This window comes from Mauremys reevesii, linkage group 1, assembly GCF_016161935.1.
Source record: "Mauremys reevesii isolate NIE-2019 linkage group 1, ASM1616193v1, whole genome shotgun sequence".
In the NCBI taxonomy this organism is placed as follows: domain Eukaryota; kingdom Metazoa; phylum Chordata; order Testudines; family Geoemydidae; genus Mauremys; species Mauremys reevesii.
In genome coordinates, this window is record NC_052623.1 from 153723707 (window position 1) to 153750657 (window position 26951).

The window sequence follows — 26951 nt, forward strand, 5'->3', positions numbered from 1 at the left end:
CTTTCAGTTCAGCATGAGTTCATCAGCATCATGGGTGACATGAAACTTGCCAAAGCACTGCCAAGGAATTATATTTAAATTGTTCTCGTAATGATTTTATGAAATATTGAAATACTATTGCAACTTAAGATACTAAGGGCTTGTCTACACTACAGGACTATTTCGAATCTACTTAAGTCGAATTTGTGGATTCGACCTTAATAAGTCGAATTTGTGTATCCATACTAAATACACAAATTCGAACTTCTGAGTCCACATTCACGGGGCCAGCTTCGACTTTGGAAGCGGTGCACTGTGGGAAGCTATCCCACAGTTCCTGCACTCCCCGCTGCCCATTGGAATTGTGGGATTTCCCCCCAATGCATGCTGGGGGGAAAAATGTGTCGTCATTGAACCGTCAATCCCGCCCTCCCTGTCTTCCTTGAAAGCGCCGGCGGGAAATCTGTTCGCGCCCTTGTCTGGTCGGTTACAGCGCGGACGCCACAGCACTGCGAGCATGGAGCCCGCTGCGATCATCGCTGCACTTATGGCCGTTGTCAACTCCTCGCACGTTATCGTCCACCTCTTCCACAGTCAGATGCTGAGAAACCGGGCGAGGAGGCTCCGGCAGCACGGTGAGGAGAGTGGCGCAGACCTCTCAGAAAGCAGGGTACGCCGGGCAGTGGAGATCATGGTGGCAATGGGTCAAGTTCATGGTGTGGAACGGCGATTCTGGGCCCGGGAAACAAGCACAGACTGGTGGGACCGCATAGTGCTGCAGGTCTGGGATGACACAGAGTGGCTGCGAAACTTCAGGATGCGTAAGGGCACTTTCCTTGAACTGTGTGACTTGCTGTCCCCTGCCCTGAAGCGCCAGGACACAAGGATGCGAGCAGCCCTGAGTGTGCAGAAGCGAGTGGCCATAGCCCTCTGGAAACTTGCCACGCCAGACAGCTACCGGTCAGTAGCGAACCACTTTGGCGTGGGCAAATCTACCGTGGGGATTGCTGTCATTCAAGTAGCCCACGCAATCGTTGAGCAACTGCTCTCAAAGGTAGTGACTCTCGGAAATGTCCAGGTCATCATAGATGGCTTCGCGATGGGATTCCCAAACTGCGGTGGGGCTATAGATGGGACTCACATCCCTATCCTGGCACCAGCCCACCAGGCCAGCGAGTACATTAACCGAAAGGGCTACTTTTCAATGGTGCTGCAAGCTGTGGTGGACCATAGGGGACGTTTTACCAACATCAACGTCGGGTGGGCGGGCAAGGTTCATGACGCGCGTGTGTTCAGGAACTCTGCTCTGTTTAGACGCCTCCAGGCAGGCACTTTCTTCCCGGACCACAAAATAACGGTTGGGGATGTGCAGATGCCTACAGTGATCCTCGGGGACCCGGCCTACCCGCTAATGCCCTGGCTCATGAAGCCCTATACAGGCGCCTTGGACAGTGAAAAGGAACTCTTCAACTACCGGCTGAGCAAGTGCAGAATGGTGGTGGAGTGTGCTTTCGGACGTCTCAAGGGGAGATGGCGGACCTTACTGACTCGCTCGGACATCAGCGAAAAGAATATCCCCGTAGTTATTGCTGCTTGCTGTGTGCTCCACAATCTCTGTGAGAGCAAGGGCGAGACCTTTTTGGCCGCTTGGGAGGTTGAGGCAAATCGCCTGGCTGCTGTTTACGATCAGCCAGACACCCGTGCTGAGAGAATATCCCAGCGGGAAGTGATATGCATCAGGGAGGCTTTGAAAGCGAGTTTCCTCGCAGAGCAGGGTAACCTGTGACTGTCCACTTGATTTTAAGAGAGCCTGATCATAAACCAAGTTTCCCCCACTTCCGAAGGACGTTTTAAAACTAAGGACATGTTTTAGTAATTAATAATAAATCTTTCGTTGACTTTGCATTTCTCTTTCTTCGTTGAAACATGGAAGCATTCTGTGCTGGTTAAGGTGTGCACTGATGGGTGGGTTTGCAGGAAGGGGCGAGGGGTGCCGTCTTTGGATAGGGGTTAACATGACGGCTGTGGGTTTGGGCGTTGGAAGGGGTGAGGGGTGTGGGGGAAGGGTGAGTATCTGCACCTGGATGAGGTCTCTTTTTGGGGCTCAGGGCACCGGGGAGGATCGTGACTACGGTCCAAGTGCATGTGAAGGGAAGCCTGCCTTTACATTCTGGGATGTCAGGCACCAGGACCCTGCACAAGCATACACATCAAGGAAAGACCCGGGGCAGCATACACCACACAGACTGTCCCTGGTGCCTAGTGACTGCAGTCTGTGTGTGCCCTGCAGTTGACCCTGCAGCCAAGTCTGTAGCATGGCACTGTGGGCTATGCAGTGAAATTACAACCCCCCCCCAGAACAACAGAAAGTCTTCTGACACCAGAAACGTGACGGAAACAGTCAGTAACACAAAACCGCTTTTAATAATGTAGTACACAGTGGGGGGGTTGAACTTGGAGTTGGGACTGGTTGATGCTTTAAGGAAAGAGCTTGTACAAATTTACAGCGCGACAGTTGTCTCGAACATTATCGGTGTGCTGCGGTGCAGGGACAGTTCTCACGGCCCCTACCGCCCCTCCGTCTTGTCACTTTGGGTGAGGGGGGGACAGGACTTCTTGGCGTTGGAGGGCGGTTGCAGATGCACTGCAGGGGGGCTCTCTCCTCCTGACTGCGGTCTTGCAGAACATCTACAAGGCGCCGGAGCGTCTCCGTTTGCTCCCTCATTAGACCAAGCAGCGTTTGAGTCGCCTGCTGGTCTTCCTGCCGCCACCTATCCTCCCGTTCCATGTGTGTGCGATGCTGCTGACACAGGCTCTCCCTCGACTGTCTCTGCTCTGCCGCCTCCGCTCTGGAGCTGGCCATCAGTTCCTGGAACATGTCGTCCCTTGTCTTTTCTTTCGGCGTCTAATCTGAGCCAGCCTCTGCAGGGGATGGCGGGGCAGTCCGGGAAGGAGCGAAGCTGTGTGATGCGAAAAGTAGGTGATTTCCTTGAACAAATACATGTTTGCCAACAGTAAACACAGTCTAGTCAGTTTCAGTTAAGAAGACCAAACAGGGAACCAAGTCTCAGGAGATCTCGGAACTAGTCCGAGATTTCGGAATACGCTCTCATTGGCGGCGCGATTGCACTGGATAGCGCACAAGCGAGGAGAGACAGCTGCATCCCTCTTGCACAAAGTCCTGGTAAGCCTTACAGTACAGAGTGCTTATCAGTTAGTGCTTAGCTGTGCTCTCCTGCTGGAGGCAATGTGCAAAGCAGAAAAGATGAGCGTTATGCGGCACCTCCCGCCAGTGAACGGGAAAGACCCCTGTATGCTTTTCCTCTGTGGCCTGCAACACGTGGCTGTTAAGCGAGGGTCATTCTTATGCAAAGTAAAACTCTGTTAAGCGAGGGTCATTCTTATGCAAAGTAAAACTCTGTTAAGCGAGGGTCATTCTTATGCAAAGTAAAAGTCTACCATGCACAATAGTAACAGTATACTAATTCCACTAATTAGATGCAGCACTTCCACAACGACATCACCCTGAGGCGTGTCAGGCGCACACAGAGAGCGGATGCTAACAGAAGCCCTGCACAGACCAGGACCATACGCTGCCATGCTCGTAGAGGCGATGGTCCCCCTGTACCTGAGGATGGCCTGGCGCGGAAGAGTGTGCTTCAACGGAGCACCCAATAAAGCACCTCTCCCAAGAAACCTCTTGCTGAGGCTTTTCCAGCTGCTCTCTGAGAGCTTTTTTGAACTGTCCCCAGAGGACTATTGCTCCATTCCTATCTGTGTAGACCTGCTGTTTGTATAGTTTCATATTTAAAAATTTTTATATAGTATTTCTATTTTTTATATATATCCCTGTTTCTTAAAAAAATAAATGTTTCCCTGTTTGTAGCACTTACCGCCTGATCCTTCCCCTGATTCCGAGTCCGGGTTAACGGGCGGGGACGGTTGGTAGGGGATCTCTGTGAGGGTGATGAAGAGATCCTGGCTGTCAGGGAAAGCGGGAGTGGGTTCGATGTCGCCTGCGCCGTCCTCAAAAGACCCTTCCTCATCTTCCCCATCGGCGAACAGGGAGGGGGAACTGTCCCGGTACACTATTCCGTCCTCGGAGTCCACCGTCACTGGTGGGGCACTGGTGGCAGACCCACCTAGAATGGCATGCAGTGCCTCGTAGAAGCGGCATGTCTGGGGCTGGGCTCCGGAGCGTCCGTTTGCCGCTCTGACTTTTTGATACCCTTGTCTTAGGTCCTTCACTTTCACGCGGCACTGCATCGCATCCCGGCTGTATCCTTTGTCTTTCATGGCTTTAGAGACCTTCGAGAAGGTCTTCGTTCGCTTGTTGGAGCGCAGCTCCGAGAGCACAGACTCCTCGCCCCACACAGCGATCAGATCCTGGACTTCCCGGTCAGTCCATGCTGGGGACCTCTTTCTAGTCTGGGATTGCCCGGACTCCTCTGCTGGAGAGCTCTGCATCGTTGCAGGTGCTGCGGAGCTCGCCCCGATGTGCAACCAGAACGTCAGATTCAAACCGCCCAGACAGGAAAATGAATTCAAATTTTCGCGGGTCATTTCCTGTGTGGCTGGCCAGAGAATCCAAGCTTGGACTGCTGTCCAGAGCGTCAACAGAGTGGTGCACTGTGGGATAGCTCCCGGAGCTGCTAAGTTCGATTAGCATCCACACCAAGCCTAATTCGAGCTAGCAAGTGCGAATTTAGCGTTACTCCACCTGCCGGGGTGGAGTACCAAATTCGAACTAAAGAGCCCTCTAGTTCGAATTAAATGGCTTCCTGGTGTGGACGGTTGAGCGGTTAGTTCGAATTAACGCTGATAAATTCGAATTAAAGTCCTAGTGTAGACCAGGCCTAAGAGATCATATTAATAATGACCTATTACTAGGATAATCAGATCTTGTTAAACTTAAGATGGTGGACTGTGTATACCTGGAAAGGAAACAAACTCACCTGGATAAACAGAGAGAAATAGTGGGATTTAATTCAGATTTAAGATTCTTGATATTCATTAATTGCCTATCTCAGGACAACTCCTTGAATGGCTTCTTTTAAGTAAGTGATTTAAACTCTTTGGTTTCATAGGATTTAAGATTACTCTTCTTTGCTCATTTATAAACTGTTCAGGTTATCCATGATATAATGAATCTTCAGTTAAATTCTTCTGCCCACCTATAAACTGTTTTAGTTATCTATGATACTAGTGACTCCTGTTTTAGTTTAATTTTTGGAGTGAGGTATCCTCCAAGAGTAGATCCACTATCAAAAATGTAATCTCTGTTAAAAGCTCTCCACAGAGAGAAATACAGAAGAGATTGTAACTAACAAACCATAAACAATGGTTACTTATTTCATTTTTTTTCTTTCTTCAATAAAATAATAATTAATAACTGATTATTTTTCTTGTCTTTAATCACAGCATCCTGCACAGAAAGGTAGAGAACACCATGTTATTAAAAAAGAATGGAAGTCACATCCCAGAACTGGGATTAAGAGAGACAATTGTTAAGATTTGCCTACTGTTTCTTGCTTTGCTAAACTATAAATTCTAATAGTTTTTCAAATAAAATCACTTGGCACACAATAACTTGAAACACCCCTTTGGAAAGATAAATTGCCTTTGAGCATGAATTTATTTATCATCAATCAGATGTGAAGCTTTTAAGTCTTTCTTCTAATTGCCATTATTTTGAATCCTTTCAAAAAACTCATTTATATGGTGGGTGGTTTGTCTTTGATAAAACATTTGATTCTATTCCAACAAAAAACTTTCAAAAAGGAACACTCCTCACATACATATGTATTCATAACAAACTCATGATAAAGAGTCCTGTGGCACCTTATACACTAACAGACATATTGGAGCATAAGCTTTCATGGGTGAATACCCACTTCGTCAGATGCATGTGGTGGAAATATCCTGAGGCAGGTATAAATATGCAGGCAACAATCAGGCTAGAGATAACAAAGTTAGTTCAATCAGGGAGGATGAGGCCCTCTTCTAGCAGTTGAGGTGTGAACACCAAGGGAGGAGAACCTGCTTTTGTAGCTGGCTAGCCATTCACAGTCTTTGTTTAATCCTGAGCTGATGGTGTCAAATTTGCAAATGAACTGAAGTTCAGCAATTTCTCTTTGGAGTCTGGTCTTGAAGTTTTTTTGCTGCAGGATGGCTACCTTAAATCTGCTATTGTGTGGCCAGAGAGGTTGAAGTGTTCTACAGGTTTTTGTATATTGCTATTCCTAATATCTGACTTGTGTCTATTTATCCTTTTACGTAGGGATTGTCCAGTTTGACCGATGTACAAAGTAGAGGGGCATTGCTGGCACATGATGGCGTATATTACATTGGTGGACGTGCAGGTAAATGAACCGGTGATGTTGTGGCTGATCTGGTTAGGTCCTGTGATGGTGTCGCTGGTGTCAATATGTGTGCAGAGTTGGCATTGAGGTTTGTTGCATGGATTGGTTCCAGAGTTAGAGTTACTATGGTGCGGTGTGTGGTTGCTGGTGAGAATATGCTTAAGGTTAGCGGGTTGTCTGTGGGTGAGGACTGGTCTGCCTCCCAAGGCCTGTGAAAGCGAGGGATTGTTGTCCAGGATGGGTTGTTGATCACTGATGATGCATTGGATGATGCAAGGACTGTAAGTGATGGCCAGGGGAGTTCTGTTGGTTTCTTTCTTGGGCTTGTCTTGCAGCAGGAGGCTTCTGGGTACATGTCTGGCTCTGTTGACTTGTTTCCTTATTTCCTCATGTGGGTATTGTAGTTTTGAGAATGCTTGGTGAAGATCTTGTAGGTGTTGGTCTCTGTCTGAGGGGTTGGAGCAAATGTGGTTATACCTGAGTGCTTGGCTGTAGACACCATCAGCTCAGGATTAAACAGACTGTGAATGGCTAGCCAACTACAAAAGCAGTTTCTCCTCCCTTGGTGTTCACACCTCAACTGCTAGAAGAGGGCCTCATCCTCCCTCATTATCTCTAGACTGATTCTTGCCTACATATTTATACTTTCCTCTGGAAATTTCCACCACATGCGTCTGACGAAGTGGGTATTCACCCACAAAAGCTTATGCTCCAATATGTCTGTTAGTCTATAACAGGGGTAGGCAACCCTGCGGCACGTGAGCTGATTTTCAGTGGCACTCACACTGCCCGAGTCCTGGCCACTGGTCTGGGGGCTCTGCATTTTAATTTAATTTTAAATGAAGCTTCTTAAACATTTTAAAAACCTTATTTGCTTTACATACAACAATAGTTTAGTTATATATTATAGACTTCTAGAAATCGACCGTCTAAAAACATTAAAACGTATTACTGGCACGCGAAACCTTAAATTAGAGTGAATAAATGAAGACTCGGCACACCACTTCTGAAAGGTTGCCGACCCCTGGTCTATAAGGTGCCACAGGACTCTGTCACTTTTTACAGAGCCAGATTAACACAGCTACCCCTCTGATACATAACAAACTCATCACCTCAAATACAGTATACTTTTTTGAACACAAAACAATAAGATAATGTTTAAAAATTGCTTTAAGAAAAAATATACAAACAGATATTCATTTTGAAAAACTGCAGTACCAATCATCAACATTTTTAGGAAAAAAAATGCATGTTGGATAAAAACAAATGAGGAGTCTGGTGGCACCTTAAAGACTATTTATTTGGGCATAAGCTTTCATGGTTAAAAAAACAAAAAACTCACTTCGTCAGATGCATGGAGTGGGTTTTTTACCAACGAAAGCTTATGCCCAAATAAATCTGTTAGTCTTTAAGTTGCCACCGGACTCCTCATTGTTTTTGTGGATACAGACTAACACGGCTACCCCTCTGATTATGTTGGATTGGATTAATGGAGAGCAAGATTAATAGATAGGCATGCATGTACACACCCACTTAACGAGATAATACACAAATGTTCAGATATTTTAAATACCTCCACTCTGGTATCAAATTTCATTACTGCATTGGGGGTGAAGTCGATTTTGAGATCAGCGTGGCCTCCAACAGGTACTACCCCCTGAGAAGGAGTAATAGTCATTCCAGGCAGGGGGTTCAAATCAAGAACCTTCAAATACAAATAATCATTATAAAACATTGATAGTGCTGTAAATGTATGCTTTTACAGAATTTGGGAAAGACATTTCTTGTCTGGAAGAGTTTACAATTTAATTAATGTAACCATCGGACTCTATGAGACTAACCTGGGCCTAAAAGTTTAGGACAAAATTTTCAGTTAGGCACCTCAATACATATGTAGGCACCTAAATAAATGATCTGATTTTCAGAAGTTTGGAACATCTGCCAGGTCTTATTGTGCAGCTAACTTTTGCAACCCAACTTTGAAAATTTGGGCCTTGATTTTGTTCTTTATGAGCACTCCTGAACATTATAAAATTATGATTTAGTACAACTCCAAAAAGATCCAATACAGCATCTTCTCTAATGGTAGATACAAGCTGAGTGAAAATTATCTGCAAGTTATTCACAGTAGAAATGTGGATAAGACTCCTGCAAAGGGAAGTTTATCTATCTAATCATTTCTGCTTAACTTCTCAGAGGCCACGTAAGCCTAAGAATTTTTCTTATTTTTAATAAACACAGTGTTGCAATAACAAGCATATTATCCTACACTCCAATGTGGTCAGGAGGGCCTTGGCCAATACAGACAGCACTATTAACGAAAGCAAGCTAAAAAAATTGCACAAGGAAGAGAAACTAGGTCAAGTAGTCCCATTAACCCCTAAAGAGGGTAGGATTCTAAAGAGGATAACTATATTTTGTACAATAAAAATTAAAACTACCTAAAGGGGGGGGGAAATTAGTATACCACAGAGAACACATCTAATAACTGAGAACACAAACTCTAATAAGATATGAAAAACTCTCCAAAACAAGGAAAAACAAAAAACAAAAACAAAAAACTGTACATCAGCATAATTCAGTTCACCTGGAAGTATGCATGATTATGTCCTGTGTTTTGAAGAATGGCGGTCTTGCAAGTAGTTAATCCTAGAGGAGCATGATTGAAAGGTATCCTTTGTTCCATAAACTGAATACTGGTGGGTCCAAGCTAACAACAATGAAAGGAAGAAAGCAAACATAACATATCACTGAGTGTAAATAAATAATTCAACATAGCTTAATTTTCTTTTGTTTTCACAATAAGCCAGACAATTGTGGAGATGCATAAATTAAACAGTGAAGTAGAATATAAAGGGGAACCAACATCTCTCTACTTTTTGCCAAACCACCTAGATCAAAAAGTAAACCTCTATCAAAGTAACAAAATGTGTTTTATTTCCCTTTGAAAATAAATACTTTTGCTGTATTACTGTACTTCTGTTTAAGTTTCGCATGGCTATCAAATTCAGGTATGAAGTTTTTGCAAAAGCTGATATTATGAGTAATTTTTAATGCAGTGCACAGATAAATGTGTGAACAAAAATAAATTATGACCCCACTTACCCGCTAAATTGTTTTTTTTAGTAGCTTCGTCACAAACAACACAGGTCATGCATTCCTTCTCCTCTCTTTGTTTGACAGGCAAGATGACACAATCTAATCACAGTCCTGGATACCTTCCACCACAGCTCCTCTGTTTCTGTAGGTTGATCTCTGATCTGACAGAAATCTGTAAACCTATGGTACCTCCTCGTCTGGAAAGTGAAGTGGTAGGTATCTGTGCTATACTGATGAAACATCTTAGGGTATGTCTACACAGCAAAGAAAAACCCTCAGCTGGCCTGTGCCAGCTGACTCAGGCTCACAGGGCTCGGACTGCAGAGCTATTTCATTGCTGTGTAGACTTCTGGGCCCAGGCTGGAGCCTGAGCCCTGGGACCCTCCCACCTCACAAGATCGTGGAGCCTGGGCTCCAGAGTGAGCCCAGACAACTACATAGCAATGAAACAGTCCCGGAGCCTGAGCTCTGCAAGTCCGAATTGGCTGGCATAGGCAACTGCAGGTGTCAGTTGCTGTGTAGAAGAAATCAGCAGGTAAGTGGGATAAGAATTGTTTTTCTAGGCCTTAGTATGCTACAGCAAGGACCAGCTCTAGGCACCAGCAAACCAAGCACGTGTTTGGGGCGGCACAATTTCAGGGGTGGCGTTCCAGGCGCTCTCGGAGGTTTTGTTGTTGTTTTTTTTGCTTGGGGCCCAGGCTATAGCACAGACCATGTTGTAACAAGCTGTACCAATTCATCTACCCAAACAGTGGCAGGAAAAAGACATTCCAAGCTGACTAAGAAAAAGAGAGCCTGGGGGAAATGTAATGGGAGGATGTGTCTTATTGGCTATCATTCTTAGAGAAAGAATCTCTCATTGGAGCATGAATCTAAGAGTTCTACTGGTGAAGGCACCATCAAACTACCTCTAAAAATTCACCCAGTAGCGCAGATTTCATCGGAATTAGATTTTTCATAGACCCTTTATTGACCCAGGAAGCAGACTGTCCTTCTGGAGCGGCCACCACTTCTAATTCAGCAAAGATTACTAGCAGTTCTGTAAACCTCCCAGATACACGATCTGATGTCTTTAGGTACAACAGACCTTTCCTTGCCTTTCCCTGAACTATGTTTCTAGGAAAATTGTGAACTGTGATTAGGTTTCAGAACCAGGGAGGAGCAGGAACCTTGGTCTGTGCTGTGGAAGAATGAGCCACAGAATTTCTACTCTTTTGATCAATGTATAAGATACAGAACATGTGAGGTTAAAATAAATTTAAAATCAAGAAAATGTTGATTAAAAACCAAAAATGTGCAAAACCATTTGGGTTAAATATTACCTTTGCAAGGCATTTTAGCTTAAGTGTGTTTCCCTGATGTACACACAGGTTGAATTCTCCTGTTTCTGGAGAGCAGAAACCTGGATGCCAAACCACTTCACACTCCAGGTCTTTGTATGCTTCTACAATACCTAGATAAATTTGTATAAATATGTAAATATTCACAATTCTGGAAAAATTTTCAAGCTTACTGTATGTGACCGGTTCACATTACTAGAGACATCTGGCCTGATTTACAAAGGTGCTGAGCAATATACTTAGTTTAAATTAAACCTTGCTTCAAAGTTCTCATAACTGCATAACCCAGTTTATCAATATACTTCAACCGAATGTATCCACAATTTATCAGTCTTTGAGCATGTAAATCACACTCCTGTGCTATTTAAAAAAGAGGGTATTTAAAAAAAATAGATCACCAAAAGTGATGTAAATCCATCCCCAAATTATTGTTTTTATTTGGAAATTATTTTTCCAATTCCCAAATTTATATCCACTTTATATCCACAGATATAAATTTTGTAACCGTGCACGGCTCTACACCCACAGCTTTAGAGTTCTAACTCAATCTTAAATATTACAAAAATGAGTGCGTATAGGTGAACCTGGATTTGTTGATAACAACTGAGAATAAAACAACATTTCAACATTCTCAGAACTCATTCACACCTTAAATTAAAAAAAGAAAAAAATCTCTTTGCCTTACTTCCCAGATGCTGAGGCATTCCAAGTTCTCTGTCGAGCGAAGCAATGTTTAAAACAAAGTTAGCCTAAACCAGCTAATTTGGTTGGAGGCCAAAGATATTTAGCACACCTAACTCCCTTGATTTGAATGGGAAATCAACTGGAGTTAGTTAGGTGCCTAACTGGGCCTCAGTGGATCTGAAGGTCTGCGCCTCAGTGTAAATTGGATCCTTTCATTACTGAACTCCAACTCTGTTTTAAAGAATACACTGCTATCGGAGGCTTCATCTTTAAATTAGATGAAAAATTAAGGTCCTGAGCACATGTAATAATTATTAATCCAATGGCACTTTATACAAAAGTAAAAGTGGGCTAACCTTCATGTTTTGGCCAGATTTTAAATTTTGTGGTATTATATTCTGTCTACCTAAATTTCTTAGCAGTTTTGATGTACGGTATATGATTTTCTTTATCATTTCCTATCCTAAATGGTTGCATAGTATTGCTGTGTACTATTACATAGTTGCCTCATTCCACTCTCGTGGTCAGCAGCTTAAACTCTTGAGCTCAGAGCAGAGCTGCTGTGAAGAGCTGTTTACTGTGGCACAGAAATAGCAAGATGGGGCTGTGGTGCATTTCCAGAACTTATATAAGCAAATTAGCCTGGGCACCAAAATTCAGAATTTTACTTGCTTTTATGGCCTTTGTGGTCTGATCATAGTTCTGACTTCCAATAGTATTAATGCAAACCTTAAAAATAACACTTTACTGTGTCAAATAAACATTTACATTTGATGTCAGCCATCTTTTAAGAGTAAAATGTGGTGTGCATGCATTTGTTTGCATGTTGCTTAAAACGGCTTTCAAAACATACTATACCTTTGGCTGGCCGTATAGAAAATGCTATTCCTTTATCTGTGATTATAGGTTTCCAACTGAATTCAGCAAGATAGTTTCTGCGATTGCATAATCTGACTGTTGTTCTAAAGCTTGTTTCCGCAAGGAGACCAGGGGTTGGATTTAGAATCAGCTCCCTTGCAGATAGCTCAAGGGCAACTGGCACTGCTTTTGCAACTACCAGCACATGCCCAGTATGTTTGTTGTTTACTGTGTAAGTGAAAGACCTGTAATATAGAAAACGTAGGATCCAATACATTTTATGTATAGTAAAATATTCAGCAATACAGTTACATTAAATATAGTCATTAGGAGCAAAATACCCAGTAAAAATATTGTATACATTAGGCATACTCAGTTAAAAGGATTATAAAAATTTGCTACCTGTAATTGTTTTGCTTTTTACAGTATGCTAGGGACCATAAAATTAACAAAAATGTGTTTCTATAGCTTTGATTCATTAAAATTTAATGGTCAAATATATTGTCACTTCTCTGCTGAGTGTTATCAGATACTAGGGCCTTGCAGGTCAACTTCATGTTAGAGAAGAAACCTGCAACCCAGGCTCAGGTTATTTTCTTAGTGTACAGTAGAACCTCAGAGTTACAAACACCTCTGGAATGGAGGTTGTTCATAACTCTGAACAAAACGTTATGGTTGTTCTTTCAAAAGTTTACAACTGAACCTGGACTTAATACAGTTTGCAACTTGACTATGCAGAAGAAAAACGCTGCTTTTAACCATCTTAATTTAAATGAAACAAGCACAGAAATAGTTTCCTTTCCTTGTCAAATCTTTTTTTTTTTTTAAAGTCTTTCCCTTTGTTTTTTAAGTAGCTTACGTTTAACACAGCACCGTCCTCTATTTGCTTTTCTTAGGGTACGTCTACACTACGGGATTATTCCGAATTTACATAAACCGGTTTAGCAAAACAGATTGTATAAAATCAAGTGCGCGTGGCCACACTAAACACATTAAATCGGTGGTGTGCATCCACGGTCCGAGGCTAGCGTCGATTTCTGGAGCATTGCACTGTGGGTAGCTATTCCGTAGCTATCCCATAGTTCCCGCAGCCTCCCCCGCCCCTTGGAATTTCCGGGTTGAGATCCCAGTGCCTGATGGGGCAAAAATCATTGTCGCGGGTGGTTCTGGGTAAATGTCGTCAGTCACTCCTTCCTCTGGGAAAGCAACGGCAGACAAGCATTTCGTGCCTTTTTTCCCTGGATTGCCCTGGCAGATGCCATAGCATGGCAATCATGGAGCCTGTTTTGCCTTTTGTGACTGTCACCGTATGTGTACTAGATGCCGCTGACAGAGGCAGCATGCTTTTGCTTTTGCATGACAGCAGAGATGGTTACCAGCCATACTGTACCATCTACCATACCATAAATTGGTAATAAGATTATCATGGTTACCAGTCCTTTTGCACTGCACCATTTGCTGCTGTCATAAGTGCCCCTGGCTGAGATCAGCCAGGGGCGCAAAAGCCAAAATTGGGAATGACTCCCTGAGTCAATTCCTCCTTTTTGGTATCTAAAAATAGAATCAGTCCTGCCTAGAATATGGGCAAGTGTACTAGAGAACCACTGTATCATAGAACCAGAGAGCACAGCTGCTCTGTGTCAGATCCTGCAGAAATTATGAGCTGTATGCTATTCACAGGGGGTGCTCCTCCAACAACCCCACCTGTTGATTCCGTTCTTCCCCCAGCCTTCCTGGGCTACCGTAGCATTGTCCCCCAACTTGTGTGATGAAGTAATAAAGAATGCAGGAATAAGACACAGTGACTTGTTAGTGAGAAATGAGTGGAAGGCAGCCTCCAGCTGCTATGATAGTCCAGACAGGACATTAAGCAGTGTGGAGGAGAGGAGCCCAGCATCCCTCTGCTAGTCCAGGGGCAATTGAATCTTTTCTTTACACATGAAGGGTGGGGGCTGATGGAGCTCAGCCCCCTGTTGCTATGATGAAGACGGTTACCAGCCATACTGCACCATCTACCAGGAAAAATTAGGAGCAGGCGCCCTTGATCGACCTCACTGATGCTAGTCGGCATGGTCACCAGTCCTTTTGCACTGCCCCATGTGCCAATAGGCTGCTGATGATGATGGATATCAGCCATATTGTACCATCAGCCACCCATGGCAGGCGGGGGAGCAAGGATGTTGGTGTCGAGTGCTGCAGCATCGCATCTATCTGCAGCATTCAGTAAAGATAGGGTGACATGTAAAAGAGTCAAGAGAGGATTGTTTTCCCTTTCACTTCTGGGGGTGGGTGGGGGGGTGCGTAAATTGCCGAGCTATGCCCTGACCCACCGCGGACACTGTGTTTGACCCTAGAAGCATTTGGAGCTCAGCCAAGAATGCAAATGCTTTTCAGAGACTGCAGGAACTGTGGGATAGCTTGAGTCCTCCAGTCCATGAGCATCCATTTGATTCTTTGGCTTTCCATTACGCTTGTCACGCAGCAGTTCGCTGAGTCCCTGCTATGGCGTCTGTCTGGAGATTTTTTTTAAATGATTTTGAATTTCGTCTTCTGTAACGGAGCGCTGATAGAACAGATTTGCCTGCCCTTACAGCAATCACATCCGCATGGTCCATGCTGGAGCTCTTTCTTTATTTTGATTTTTAACTGCATCGCCACACGTGCTGATTGGAGCTCCACGCTGGGCAAACAGGAAATATTCAAAAGTTCGCGGGGCTTTTCCTATCTACCTGGCCACTGCATCCGAGTTCAGATTGCTGTCCAGAGCGGTCACAGTGGTGCACTGTGGGATACCACCCGGAGGCCAATACCGTTGATCTGCGGCCACACTAACCCTAATCCGATATGGTAATTCCGATACTAGCGCTACTCCTCTCGTTAGGGAGGAGTACAGAAATCGATTTAAAGAGCCCTTTATATCGATATAAAGGGCCTCTTAGTGTGGACGGGTGTGGCGTTAAATCGGTTTTACACTCCTAAAACCGGTTTAAACGCTTAGTGTAGACCAGGCCTTAGTGTCTCTGCTGCTGCCTGATTGCGAACTTCCAGTTCCAAATGAGGTGTGTGGTTGACTAGTCAGTTCGTAATTCTGGTGTTCGTACTCTAAGGTTCTACTATAATTGGTTAATTTGAAAAATGTACACAAGACCTGTTTCCCTAAACAGAGGTGGTTACTCCGCACACAGACAAATGCCCTCTTGCAGAAACCTCAGCTAAAGCATCACTGCTTTTTCACCAAGAAGCATTTGTCTTGAACCTCTGTATCTGACTCTCCTGTAATCTCACAGCTCAACAAAACACGCTGAGTGAAAATCTGGCTCCACCGAAGTCAACCGAGCCAGTATTTCACCCACTATTCCTTGTTCCTACCTTCGCCCTGGGCTTTTTACACTGGAAATCTTTTACCCCAAAACTGCTCACCTACAACATTGCCTCAAAGGGTGGCCTGGGTATCTATCTTTCTTCTGTGCGTGCACATGAATATTTGACTCAACCTCCTTAGCAACTGTATGGGTATGGTTAGAGTTCCATTTTGAGACATCATATATACTACAGCTATATCAGCAAACCCGCCTAGTGTAGACAGCTTATACTGACAATATTTCCAAATGAAATAAGCTATAATGGCAAAAACACTTTTTTGCCAGTATAACTGTGTCTACACTTTTGCCAGTAAAAAAAAAACAACAAAAAAAAAACCTCATCCCTAATTAACATGATTACAGTGGCAAAAGTTTTAAGTGTAAAACTAGGTTTTGTGTTTACATAACTGCACCTCATAACATGCAAAACATCAGCACTTTCATTATAATAATATTTAGTTTAAACTAGTTATGTGAAAAATGTGTACATTTCTTTTGCCACCTAGGTTAATACCTAAATCAAGAGGCAAATAAATAGCCTTACTTCTGAAATTTCCCCAAGGTATTAGTCTCAAATACTACTGGAATGTAAGTCTTCGAAAGAGGTGGCAACACATGGGACAATGGACTAGTCTGCTGTAGCTCCTCACTTTCAATTTCTACTTGTATCCAGACGTGCAGAGGCAGATTATTGATGATATGCATTTTTCTCGTAGATGCAGAGTGCACACAAACTTCACCAAAGTCTATGGTGGAAGGACCTAGAATATATATTAAGTTAAATCTTTACAGTTAAAAAGTTAACAAAAACAGCTAAGGATGCGTAATCAAAATTGGTAGTTTAGTTCTAGTTAGCCTACATCACTATCCTACATTTTGGTTCATCAAATTACAGGAGAGTGAAAAATAAATAAAACTATAATAGTAGAGACACATTCAAACCAAAACCTAGGATTTAAATACCACCCATCCTGGATGCAGGCAGTGGTGTGGTTCAAAATGCTCTCCTACACTTTACATCTTAATTCCACCTCTCTACAACAGTAAGATAAATATTGTAGGAAGTAAAGGTATATGTAAAATATCATTGTGTCTGAAAGCACCACTAATGATAATTTATTAAAACGTAATTGTTTGCATTAAACATGTATTATAACAATCAATGAGAAATTTAGTAATAGTTTCTACATATCAATGATCTTTTTAAGAAATTACACCTGATGAACCATCGCCTTTTAGGCAAGATATTGATTCAGACTCCTTGTTAAATGGATAAGGTAAACTTTTCAGATCACATTTCAAGAAGTCTCTTTGTTCATTTACTCAGCTTAATGACAGAACAAACGTATTAGCCAAAAAAAAAAAAAAAGTTTGTTTCTCCATTTATGCAATTTGTTACTTCTCAGTCCAAAACTACAGAAATGGAGGGTAATATTGGGCCATGGCTTTTAGGCGCAACTCCCTAATGAAACCAATCATTTGATAGAGCGCGAGGTAGTGTTGCTAATGATTTGGCTATCGTAGCATTCACATGCATGAGTGTGATCACATTTATGAACCATTCTCAAAGGCAATGTGTGCTTTTTTACTTCCCAGTACTTAAAACAACTGAATGGTTTCCTCACCTTATCTATGAATATTTACAGAAAAGCTGTTAAGTAATAAATTAATTTAAAACATTGAGCATAAAAAAAATGATGCAAACGAAGTTTCCTGTTGTATTTTTTCAGCTTTAATTTTACACTTCATACTTAAACCTCATCTGTGAGTAACTGCTTCCCTCTCAAACTCAAACAGCTGGGCTTGTCATATCCTTACAGATACAACAACCTGTTGAAACCCAATTCCATCTCTCCCCAGGACCACTGATGGCTTCACTATTTTCAATTCCACACCTCATACATATACACAATATCCCCAAAATACATCCCACTTCCCAGCCTTCCCATTAAGTCTCAATTCATAGGGTTGTTTAAAAAAAAAAAAAAAAGAGGCCATAATAATTCCCTAATCTGACCTCTTGCATAACACAGGCCATAGAATGTCACCCAGTAATTACTAGGTCAAGCACAATGACTTTGGACTGAACTAGACCATATATTTTAGAAACACATCGATCTTGATTTAAAGACTTTAAGTGATGGAGAATCCATCACATCACTTGGTAAGTTTTCCAATGGTTAATTATTTCTGCTGTTAAAAATGTGCGCCAAATTCCAGCCACTAGATCTTGCTCTGCCTTTGTCTGCTAGGTTAAAGAGCCCTCTAGTACCAAATCTCTTCTCTCCATGTAGATATTAATATACTGTGATCAAGTCATCTCTTAACCATCTCTTTAATAAACCAATAGATTTAGCTTCTTAACTTGTTACTCCTTTCTGAACTTTATCCAATTTTTCAACATTCTTTTAAAGTGTGGACACCAGAAATGGAATGGACACAGTAACTGTTTCACCAATGCTGTATGCTGAGGTAATACCATCTCCTGACCCCTACTCGATATTCTTGCTTATACATCCAAGAATCACATCAGCTCTTTTAGTCACCACTTTTCAGTGGAAGCTCTTGTTCAATTAGTTATACCATAACTCCTAAGTCTTTTTGAGAGTCACTGCTTTTGAGGATACAGTCCCCCAATCATACAAGTATGGCCTCTGTTCTTTGTACCCAGATATATGATCTTGCATTTGGTTGCATTACGATGCAAGTGTGACAGCATTCAGGATTGCAATCCAGAAAAGTAAGGTGTGTTATCACTTGCCCTGTAACCCTGGGTGCTTCACAATGCTTTGCTGTAGCAGCTTCCAACTTGGGATGCTCACAACCAGCCTACAAGCATGCAGGTCACATCCTGAGCTCCTGTGTACTAGACAGACCTAGTTTAGCAGCTCTGACTCCAGCACCCTATCTATAGCTTCGCAGCACCACTCTGGCTTCCACCAGCCCTGGTTACTATTTGATAGGTGACCCCAACATACTCCTGGTCCTGAATTTTCCAAAAACCATGTGCTCTGCAATGTTCAGCCCTCTCCTAGAGGCTTCAGAGAAATAATAAGGTTTGCTTTTTCCTCTAAAGACACAAAAAAACTTCATAGCTTATTAACTTAACTGGGGTAAAACTACCCTTCCATTTAAACACAGCACTGCGTTGGTTTATAGTACAAAAACAGAACTAATTTATTAACAACAGGACATAAGTTAAGTGATGCCAAGTAAAAGGAATAAAGTTAGAAAGGGTTACAAGCAAATAGTGAAACCACACATCTGAAGTCTCAAACTTAATCTAGCAAGGTGAGGCTTTGTTTAAGATGGTTATTCTCACCTATATTCAGTTCCCAGAAACTTCAACCTGCCCCCTTGAGTGAAGGGTTCATCTTTCTCAGCTTGCAAGTGCTCTGTTCCCTTGTGTCTGTCTAGTGATGGATGCCAAAGATGGCTTCTGTCTGCTCTTATAATCTTCCAAAGTTCAATTAACTTGTTTCAAGAGGCAGGATGCCTTATGCTATCCTTCCCTTCCCGAGGGCTTCCCATCTCCCTGAATGGGAATGGAGCTTCCACTATTTTGATTCCACCATGCTTAATTTACATAAGAGATAGAGAAGACCATTATTTACCTCTTGTCTAGGAAGGAACTTGTTTCTCTCTGTCTGGCCTCAGACTTCAAAATATAATATTAAGTACCCATTTTTCCTCATATAGTGTTCATACATTTCACAATGATATTAATCATCAGTGTATCATTAGCTTTCAGAAGAGACCTCACAGTATTATAAGAGTGTACAGAGTCATATATGCAATCAGATGATTTAATTGCTTATCACTTGAGGTTTAGACTCCCTGTCTTTCTAGACCAGTAAATCTTTTAAATGGATTTTTCTGATGGTTACTCCTCAAAGTAAAGTGTATTCAAGCTGTGAGGAAGGCAACGTGAAGTCTGGTGCTGAAGGAAGCTCCCTACTTTCTTCCCCCACTTGTTAGCTTAATAGCTTTGTTTACCTATTATGTAAAAATGGACCTTCTTTGTCTTTGCCTGAAGATTGGTCTGGTCAGAGAATCAAATACATATTCCTTTATTTAAGGCAGACCTGTTTACCAACAGCACTTGACATGCCTGATTTAAACACATTTTAGTCATAATTCTAGCATATATCCACAACTCTAAAGATCCACCGTGTACATAATTCATGCAAGATATTAATGATGAGTGAATTATTAGTTTTCAATTGATACCTCACAAGGCACATTTTATACAAAGATTACAATAGTTTGTAGGGTGTGAATATAGCAGTTCTTAGTGTCATAGCATGTAATTTGTGCCCAGTTTACCAAGTGATCCAAATCTTTCTGTGTAAATGGCCTGCCTTTTTCATCATTTCCCACTCTACCAATCTTTGTGTCCTCTGCAAACTTTACTAGTCATGTGGTACTAAGTCAAATGTCTCATGGAAGTCTACAAAGTTATCTATACCAAACAAACTTGTAATCTCATACAAAAAAACCCGATATTTGTTTGACAAGACATATTTTACATATTCCAAATGTATGATGAACCTGCATAAAACTTTAAATTCTCCCACTACCTACTAGCCACCCAGTATGTCATGATTTCCTCACATCCTACGTGGTTAGATCTTCATGAAGTATAGGGAGCAACTCTCCTTTCACTACATGGAATAAACTGCCAAAGTGAATTTTACTTGGTACATTCCATTAGTTTGCCGCCAATGCTACCCATGCCAGACCTCTTACGTTAGCAACATAGCTGGAATTCCATGAATAAATGCAGTGCCTAAAGATTAACCTCTTGGTAGCAGGAGGTCTCATTTGTTGAGGAGCTGTACAACAACAATAAAACCCAAGGGGCTGCAGGTGGGGAGAGTCAAGCAGTCACAAGGGAAGTTTGCACACCCAAACACTACCTTCCCCCTTACACATAAATGTGCAGACAGTTTGAGTTATTCCAGCCTCAAACAATGTTTTCTTTATTTAAAAAAAAAACAAATATCTTTGAGGCTGTATTAGTTTTCAGGAAAATATTTTATGGACTGTACATATTTACAATGCAATCAGAGAAATATTCATGGTACCAACTCTCATTAGTAGAGGTGTTCCATTCAGGTTTCCAAATACAGGTTTTTCTTTGTCACGCCACACCATACTGAAATTTGGTCTAAAAAAAGAGTTTTTAAGATATCATCCTTCTCCACTGTGATATCACTATACTTCCCTCCCAGAATCCTCTCCTTTGAAAACAACCATAGACAGGGTACGCCTATTGATATTAATGCTTCTCCACATATTATGCAACATCAGGGCTTCAGAGAACAAATGAATGAATGACCTATATTCATCACACCTGTGGTATGACTCACTTCATCTATTTTGCAAAGGGAGACATAAACAAGTTCTTCCAAATCTAAGTGTTCTGCACCTCTATACTGTCTGCAGAGGTGCAGGACTGATGACCAAGCACTAGCTCGAATATTAAAGCCACCTTTTCATTAAGCACATACTATTTAAGGTAAATAATTATGTTGTATAGATTATATTACTATTAATAAATACTTTTATGCCAGCCAAATGAAATGATGTAACCTTGGTGATATCTTACCAATGATTATCTGATAAAGCTGTTTTGGTGTCAAAGTTATATTACAATCTTCCTTCTCTTGTGGAGAAGATGGTACAGCATTAAGCCCGTCATAAACCTGTGGAAAACCCCAACAAATGCTTTATCAGTTATTCTCAGTGTTAGGTATATTTACATTAAATAAAAGAAAAACATAACTTACCTCTTTGGCTAAGGATTTAGATTCAATTGCTGCCAGCTTTCGACTGCTTAGCAGGTAGCCCTCATTTAAAGGAGTTGTTTCTAGTTTCGGCTTCTCTTTGTGTAAATCTGTCATTGTGATCTTTGGTGACCTGAGCCCTGAAGCTGGTTTTAGGCCAATGTCCACAGGATTGTTAAGACTGTTATATTTCCTTTAGAAAAACAAAAAGGTTAAAGTCCAAATTTCTACAAACCTAACAAATGTTCCACATTATGCATATTAAAAATTAACTAAGATTTTAAAATATTTCAAGTAGTTCTTTGGATTAGCATATTTCTCTAGAGAAAAATTCCTCAATTGTGTCAAATACTTTGAGCAATCCTACTGTAGTGTCTTTGAGTCACAGACTGTCATTTACTCTATCTTCGTACAGTGCCTAGAACAATGGGGCCTAACCTGAATTGTGAACTTTTAGGTGCTATTGCAATATAAATGTTAAATTACATCCAAAATCTAAGAACATTATGGTTGCAAAGTCAAGCACTCAAAAGTTAGGAAATGCCAAACTGGTGAAGCGTCCACTAATTCTGCCACCTAAGGCCTAATTTTTCCCAGATATTTTGGCTTTTTACTGCATTTCATATGTTCAAAGCACAGCTCTAATCGACTTCAGTTGCAGTCACAAGAACTCAGAACTCCTTCAAATCTGGCCACAGGTGTCTTATGCTGGACATCCAGAAAACGTTCAATGCAACTGATGACCAACTGTGAACATTTTGGCTTCAGTGACTTTCCCAGCATAGGAATTGTGGATAGAATCTAGTTCTCCAGGACAGCATTCAGCTTTAACCAGGAGACCATCCTTTCTCTTCCTGCAATTCCCTGCTGGTTCACTAGACACCTTCCAACTTCTGCAACAAATGAGACGGGGTTCCACAGACAACAGCCTCATCCATTACACAACGCTGATTAATTCCCGGAGAACCCTCCATCATGCACACTGACTGAGGCAGAGATCCTGTTGTAAAAAATTGTAGGTGATCATGTAAATAAATACTGTATTATGGTGTCTACACATAAGGGGACTGAATTACGGATGCAGAAGCAAACTTCTGCATTTCTTAACTTTTTATTGATTGACTTTGTAACATTAATAGGTTTTTAAATAGTTTTTTGTTTGTTTTTTTAACATGATTTCCTAAAAATTTTCTTTAGGGAACAAACTGAAAAAACAGAAATTCTATTATGTGGAAACATACTGACCCCCAACTTGGGTTTGAACCTTTAGATTCACAGCACAGACCTCTTTCATTTGAGTTAACCAAATACCTGGTACCAATAGTAAGCTATTATCCTCTATGTGAACAAGCCATCACAGGGAATGAGACACACACTTTGCCAGTGGGTTTCACAGCTATTTGCTGACAAAGAATATAGAAACTCCTGGTTCATTTCCAGGTTCTGGAGGAGAATGTACCCTAGTAGTTCTAGACCCTTCCACCCCATCCCCCATAAGCCTGTGTCCCCCTCTGTTCCAGTATGCTCACCACTCAGTTCTAGCTCACTTCCCACTCTGCTCCTATTCACCTACTGGCTCCCACCCCGCTCCCTCACTTTTTCTATGCACCCCACACAAACCCTGACCCCTGCCCCTCTCTTCTCCTATGTAACCCCTATACCCCATCTCCTGCCCCACCATCACTTATCCACCCCACCATCCCAGCTCCTGCTCCCTACCCCATCCCAGTTCCTGACTCCTTCCTCCTCCACTACTACACAAACCTCTCACACCGCAGTTCCTGCCTCACCTGTCCCCATCTGCTACTATTCAACCCCTCCTGTTACCTCCCTGTTCCTCCATCCAACTCCACCTGCTTGGCTCCTATCCCACTCTGTACTTATCCTCCCCACACCCCCTTGCACATCCTGCTCTCTGCTCCTAATCCACTTGTCCCACACCACTTCCTGTCCCTCTTCCCCTCTGCAGCCCTCCCACCACTTCCTGTCTCCCTCTCCTTTTACAACCGGCTCCATGGCTTCTCACCATCCTCTGATTACTATACCCTCTCCTCATGTCCTATCCACCAACTCCTCACTGCTCTGCAGTCAAGTCAGGTCCTGGATGCCAGCAGGGGGAGATTTGAGAGCAAAGGGGAAGCAGTCTCCCTGCTCTCAGTTCAGTTGATTGATTCCACAGCAACCTCTGGCTGCTAGCATGAGCAACTACAGTCGCATATGCAGGGAAAGTCCTGTTCAGCCCATGCAGCCCAGAACTGGAGCATACCCGATCCAGATGGAATTTTCAGAAAATGTAATGCAAGTCTCTACTGAACATGTGTGAACTGAGATTTTTTTCAGTGGCTTAAACCCTGGCCAAATTTGAAAGAATTTTCATGGGGAGGCAAAAGGCTGACATGGCAAATTTCAAGCCCTTACTCCAAAGCACAGAGGCAGTAGTGTCTCAACAAAACAGTTGAGAATTTTTTAACGTGTGAAACAAACAAACAAACAGTTTTCCCCTAGCCTTGATCTCTGAAGCAAGTGAACCATTTTAGCTGAAATTTTCAATAAAATAAAATAGCCCAAAGCAGACATCTCGCATGAAAATTTTCAACCCAAATGGGTAAAATCTGGCAAAGTTATAAGCTAGTGAAATCAGAGCATTATAATGGGAATTGTTAGGCAACTTTAATTATAGGCATCACTACCTACACCACCTATAACTACTACAGTATTTGTTATAGAAAATAATCAGTAGTACTTGGTGACTCACTTCACATTATAAACCTTATTTTCAATTTATAGAAAGCTAGGGTAAAGATTTAACTAGAAGTTAAACCCAATTTTTTTTTAAATAAATGGACATTTTTAAGTTATGAAACTATGTCTGATCAGGCTACTCTATAAAGATTTATAGAAGACTTTTCCAACGCTATTCTAACAACTTTGCGATATTCAGATACAAACAGATAGATGAAGTAATAAACCCACACTTGCAATTTTATCTACATGCATTTTTGTGATTTATTAAGCAAATCAGACATCCAGAGAGAACTTTAAAAAGATAAATAATAAAATCTCCCTGTCTTTTGGGAGAAGGGGGGCGGGAGAGGGGTGGATTTAAAGACTTCAAGGTAAAAGAGAATCCATTGTTCCAATGGTCAATTACCCTCACTGTTAAAATTATGCATCTTAATTCTACTCTGGATTTGTCTATCTTCAGCTTTGAGCCACTGGCTCATTATGCCTCGGTCCACGAGCTTTGTCCAGTGAAGCAGCCCTAAGTGTATAAATAATTACTAGGGAAATTTTTTTAAAATACATTAAGAACTAAAGCCCCCGCACTACAAACACTTGTGCATGGGCTTAAATTTAATTTAATGAGTAGTCCCACTGAAGTTAATTTGAATATGAATGTGTATTTACTGTATCAAAGACTTAGGTATTTCTTCTTTTTAGAAATAAAATTTTACCTAGTAGCTTCTTTTTGTAAGCGACGCTGTCTTAAACTTCGAATAAAATCTGCATAGTATTCCTTATGTGCTTGCTTTTCCAGTTCTTCATCGTCAGTATAAGCAAAATCTGGATCCACATAATGATAGCGGTCAGCTTTTGTAAAAATAGTCCTAAATATTTAGAGAGAAATGTAGCTTCGTTATATAGATTAATGATTTAGGGTTTTCTTAGACTTGGAAAATATTACTGATTTTGTTACATAAATAATTTATTGCAAACTCCCATTATGTTACAGGTGATTATTAGTATTTGACTTTGCAAAGACAATAAAAATAAAACATACAAGAATTAGTAGTTACACCTGCAGTGTCCCATGAGAAGCAACTCAGAAGGAATTTACTAGTACACACATTCTTCTGTCAAAACAGACTGCTCTATATAAAAATAAGTTCAGTCTGAAAACATACTAAAGTGATGGATTGTGATCTACTTTTGAAATAAGTAATAAACTGTTAATACTACATCCTAGTTTCTTATTTAAATATTATAGTACTTGTATACTACATTACCTATATTTTGTATGTCGTTCACTGGACCTAATGCTGGCTGAGCGATCATTAGGAAAGGCTATAAGTGCATCACTCTTACAGTCCCTATTTATCCGGTAAGTATGCATCTGTGTTTGAGCTGATCGAAGCATTGCTACTGGTGCAAAATCATTAAATCGCCCAATCTCATCAGCTACCAATTGTCCGGTTGCATTGGTAATCATTGGTGTTATGCCTTAGGATTTAAATAAAACAAGTTACTTGCAATCAAGCTACCATTTTCAAATGGGAGGTACAAAGTAATATCTCAATTCAGAAAAAATATATATTTCATAAGGTATTACAATGAAATCACATCTAAAAATGAGAGTTCTGACTTTTCTCACACCAGTTTTACAAAGTGTATTTACATTATCTTCATTCAAGAGAAGAAATGATGGTATTGTGGAAAGGGATTAAGACTCAGACTTGTGTTCAGTTCCTGCTCCTGGCACAAACTTTCCTGCATGAGCCAGAGCAAGTCATCTAGGCCTTGATTCAGCAAACCACTTAAATTTAAGCACTTGAATAGCCTCATTAAAATCTGTGGGATTACACATGTGCTTAAAATGCTTTGCTGAATTGGGGCCTGAATCTCTCTATCAGTTCCTCATGGTACTTAATTCCTAATATTTCCTCTCTCTCTCTCTCTCTCTCATGCTTTATCACTCTTGTATATTCAGATTATAAAGATTTTGGGGCAATGATTATCTCTTACTACGTATGAGCAACAAAAAGCAAAATGTAGCCCTGATGTCAGATGGGACCTCTAGGTCAGAGGTGGGCAAACTACAGCCTGTGGGCCACATCCGGCCCGTGGGACCCTCCTGCCCTGAGAGTCTGGCCCTCGGCCCCTCCCCTGCTGTTCCCCCTCCCCCACAGCCTCAGCTCACCCCACCGCCGGCGCAATGCTCTGGGTGGCAGGGCTGTGAGCTCCTGGGGCAGTGCCGCTGCAGAGCCTGACCTGACCCAGTGCTCTGTGCTGCGCAGTGCGTGGCAGTAGTACCACCAGCCACTGGTGCTCCAGGCAGTGGGAGGCATTGGATAGAGGGCAGGGGAGTTTGGGGTGGTGGTCAGGAGGCAGGGGTGTGGATAGGGGTCAGAGCGGTCAGAGGGCGGGGAACAGGGGGGTTAATGGGCGCAGGAGTCTGGGAGGGGGGCAGTCAGGAAAGGGAGGGTTGGATGGGGCTGCAGGGGGCAGTCAGGGGACAGGAAAAGGTGTGGTTGGATGGGGCAAGGGTCTCGGGGAGTAGTCAAGAAGGAGGGTGATTGGATGGGGTGGTGGGGGACAATCAGGGGCGGGAGTTCTGGGGGTGGTCAGGGGACAGGGAAGCGGGGGGAAGGCGGCACCAAGCCACACACGCCCTCCCCTAACCAGTCCTCCATACAATTTCCAAAACCCGATGCAGCCCTCAGGCCAAAAAGTTTGCCCGCCCCTGCTCTAGGTGCTTCC

General features: G+C 42.2%; 1 protein-coding gene across 9 annotated transcripts in view; it reads right to left on the reverse strand.

Annotated features, from left to right (window-relative positions):
* Positions 1-26951, reverse strand: part of CFAP47 (cilia and flagella associated protein 47) — a 642607-nt gene that overhangs the window by 578398 nt on the left and 37258 nt on the right. For all 9 annotated transcript variants that reach the window (XR_005597947.1, XR_005597948.1, XM_039536653.1 and 6 more), the window contains 9 exons: positions 25481-25694; positions 24929-25081; positions 21477-21666; positions 21296-21392; positions 16229-16445; positions 12323-12567; positions 10763-10893; positions 8929-9051; positions 7915-8046 (listed from right to left, as the gene is read on the reverse strand). Coding sequence is in view for 7 of the 9 variants with exons in the window: in XM_039536653.1 (XP_039392587.1) it covers positions 7915-8046; positions 8929-9051; positions 10763-10893; positions 12323-12567; positions 16229-16445; positions 21296-21392; positions 21477-21666; positions 24929-25081; positions 25481-25694 (1502 nt within the window). In the remaining 2 variants the exon portion in view is untranslated. The remainder of the gene's footprint in view (positions 1-7914; positions 8047-8928; positions 9052-10762; positions 10894-12322; positions 12568-16228; positions 16446-21295; positions 21393-21476; positions 21667-24928; positions 25082-25480; positions 25695-26951) is intronic.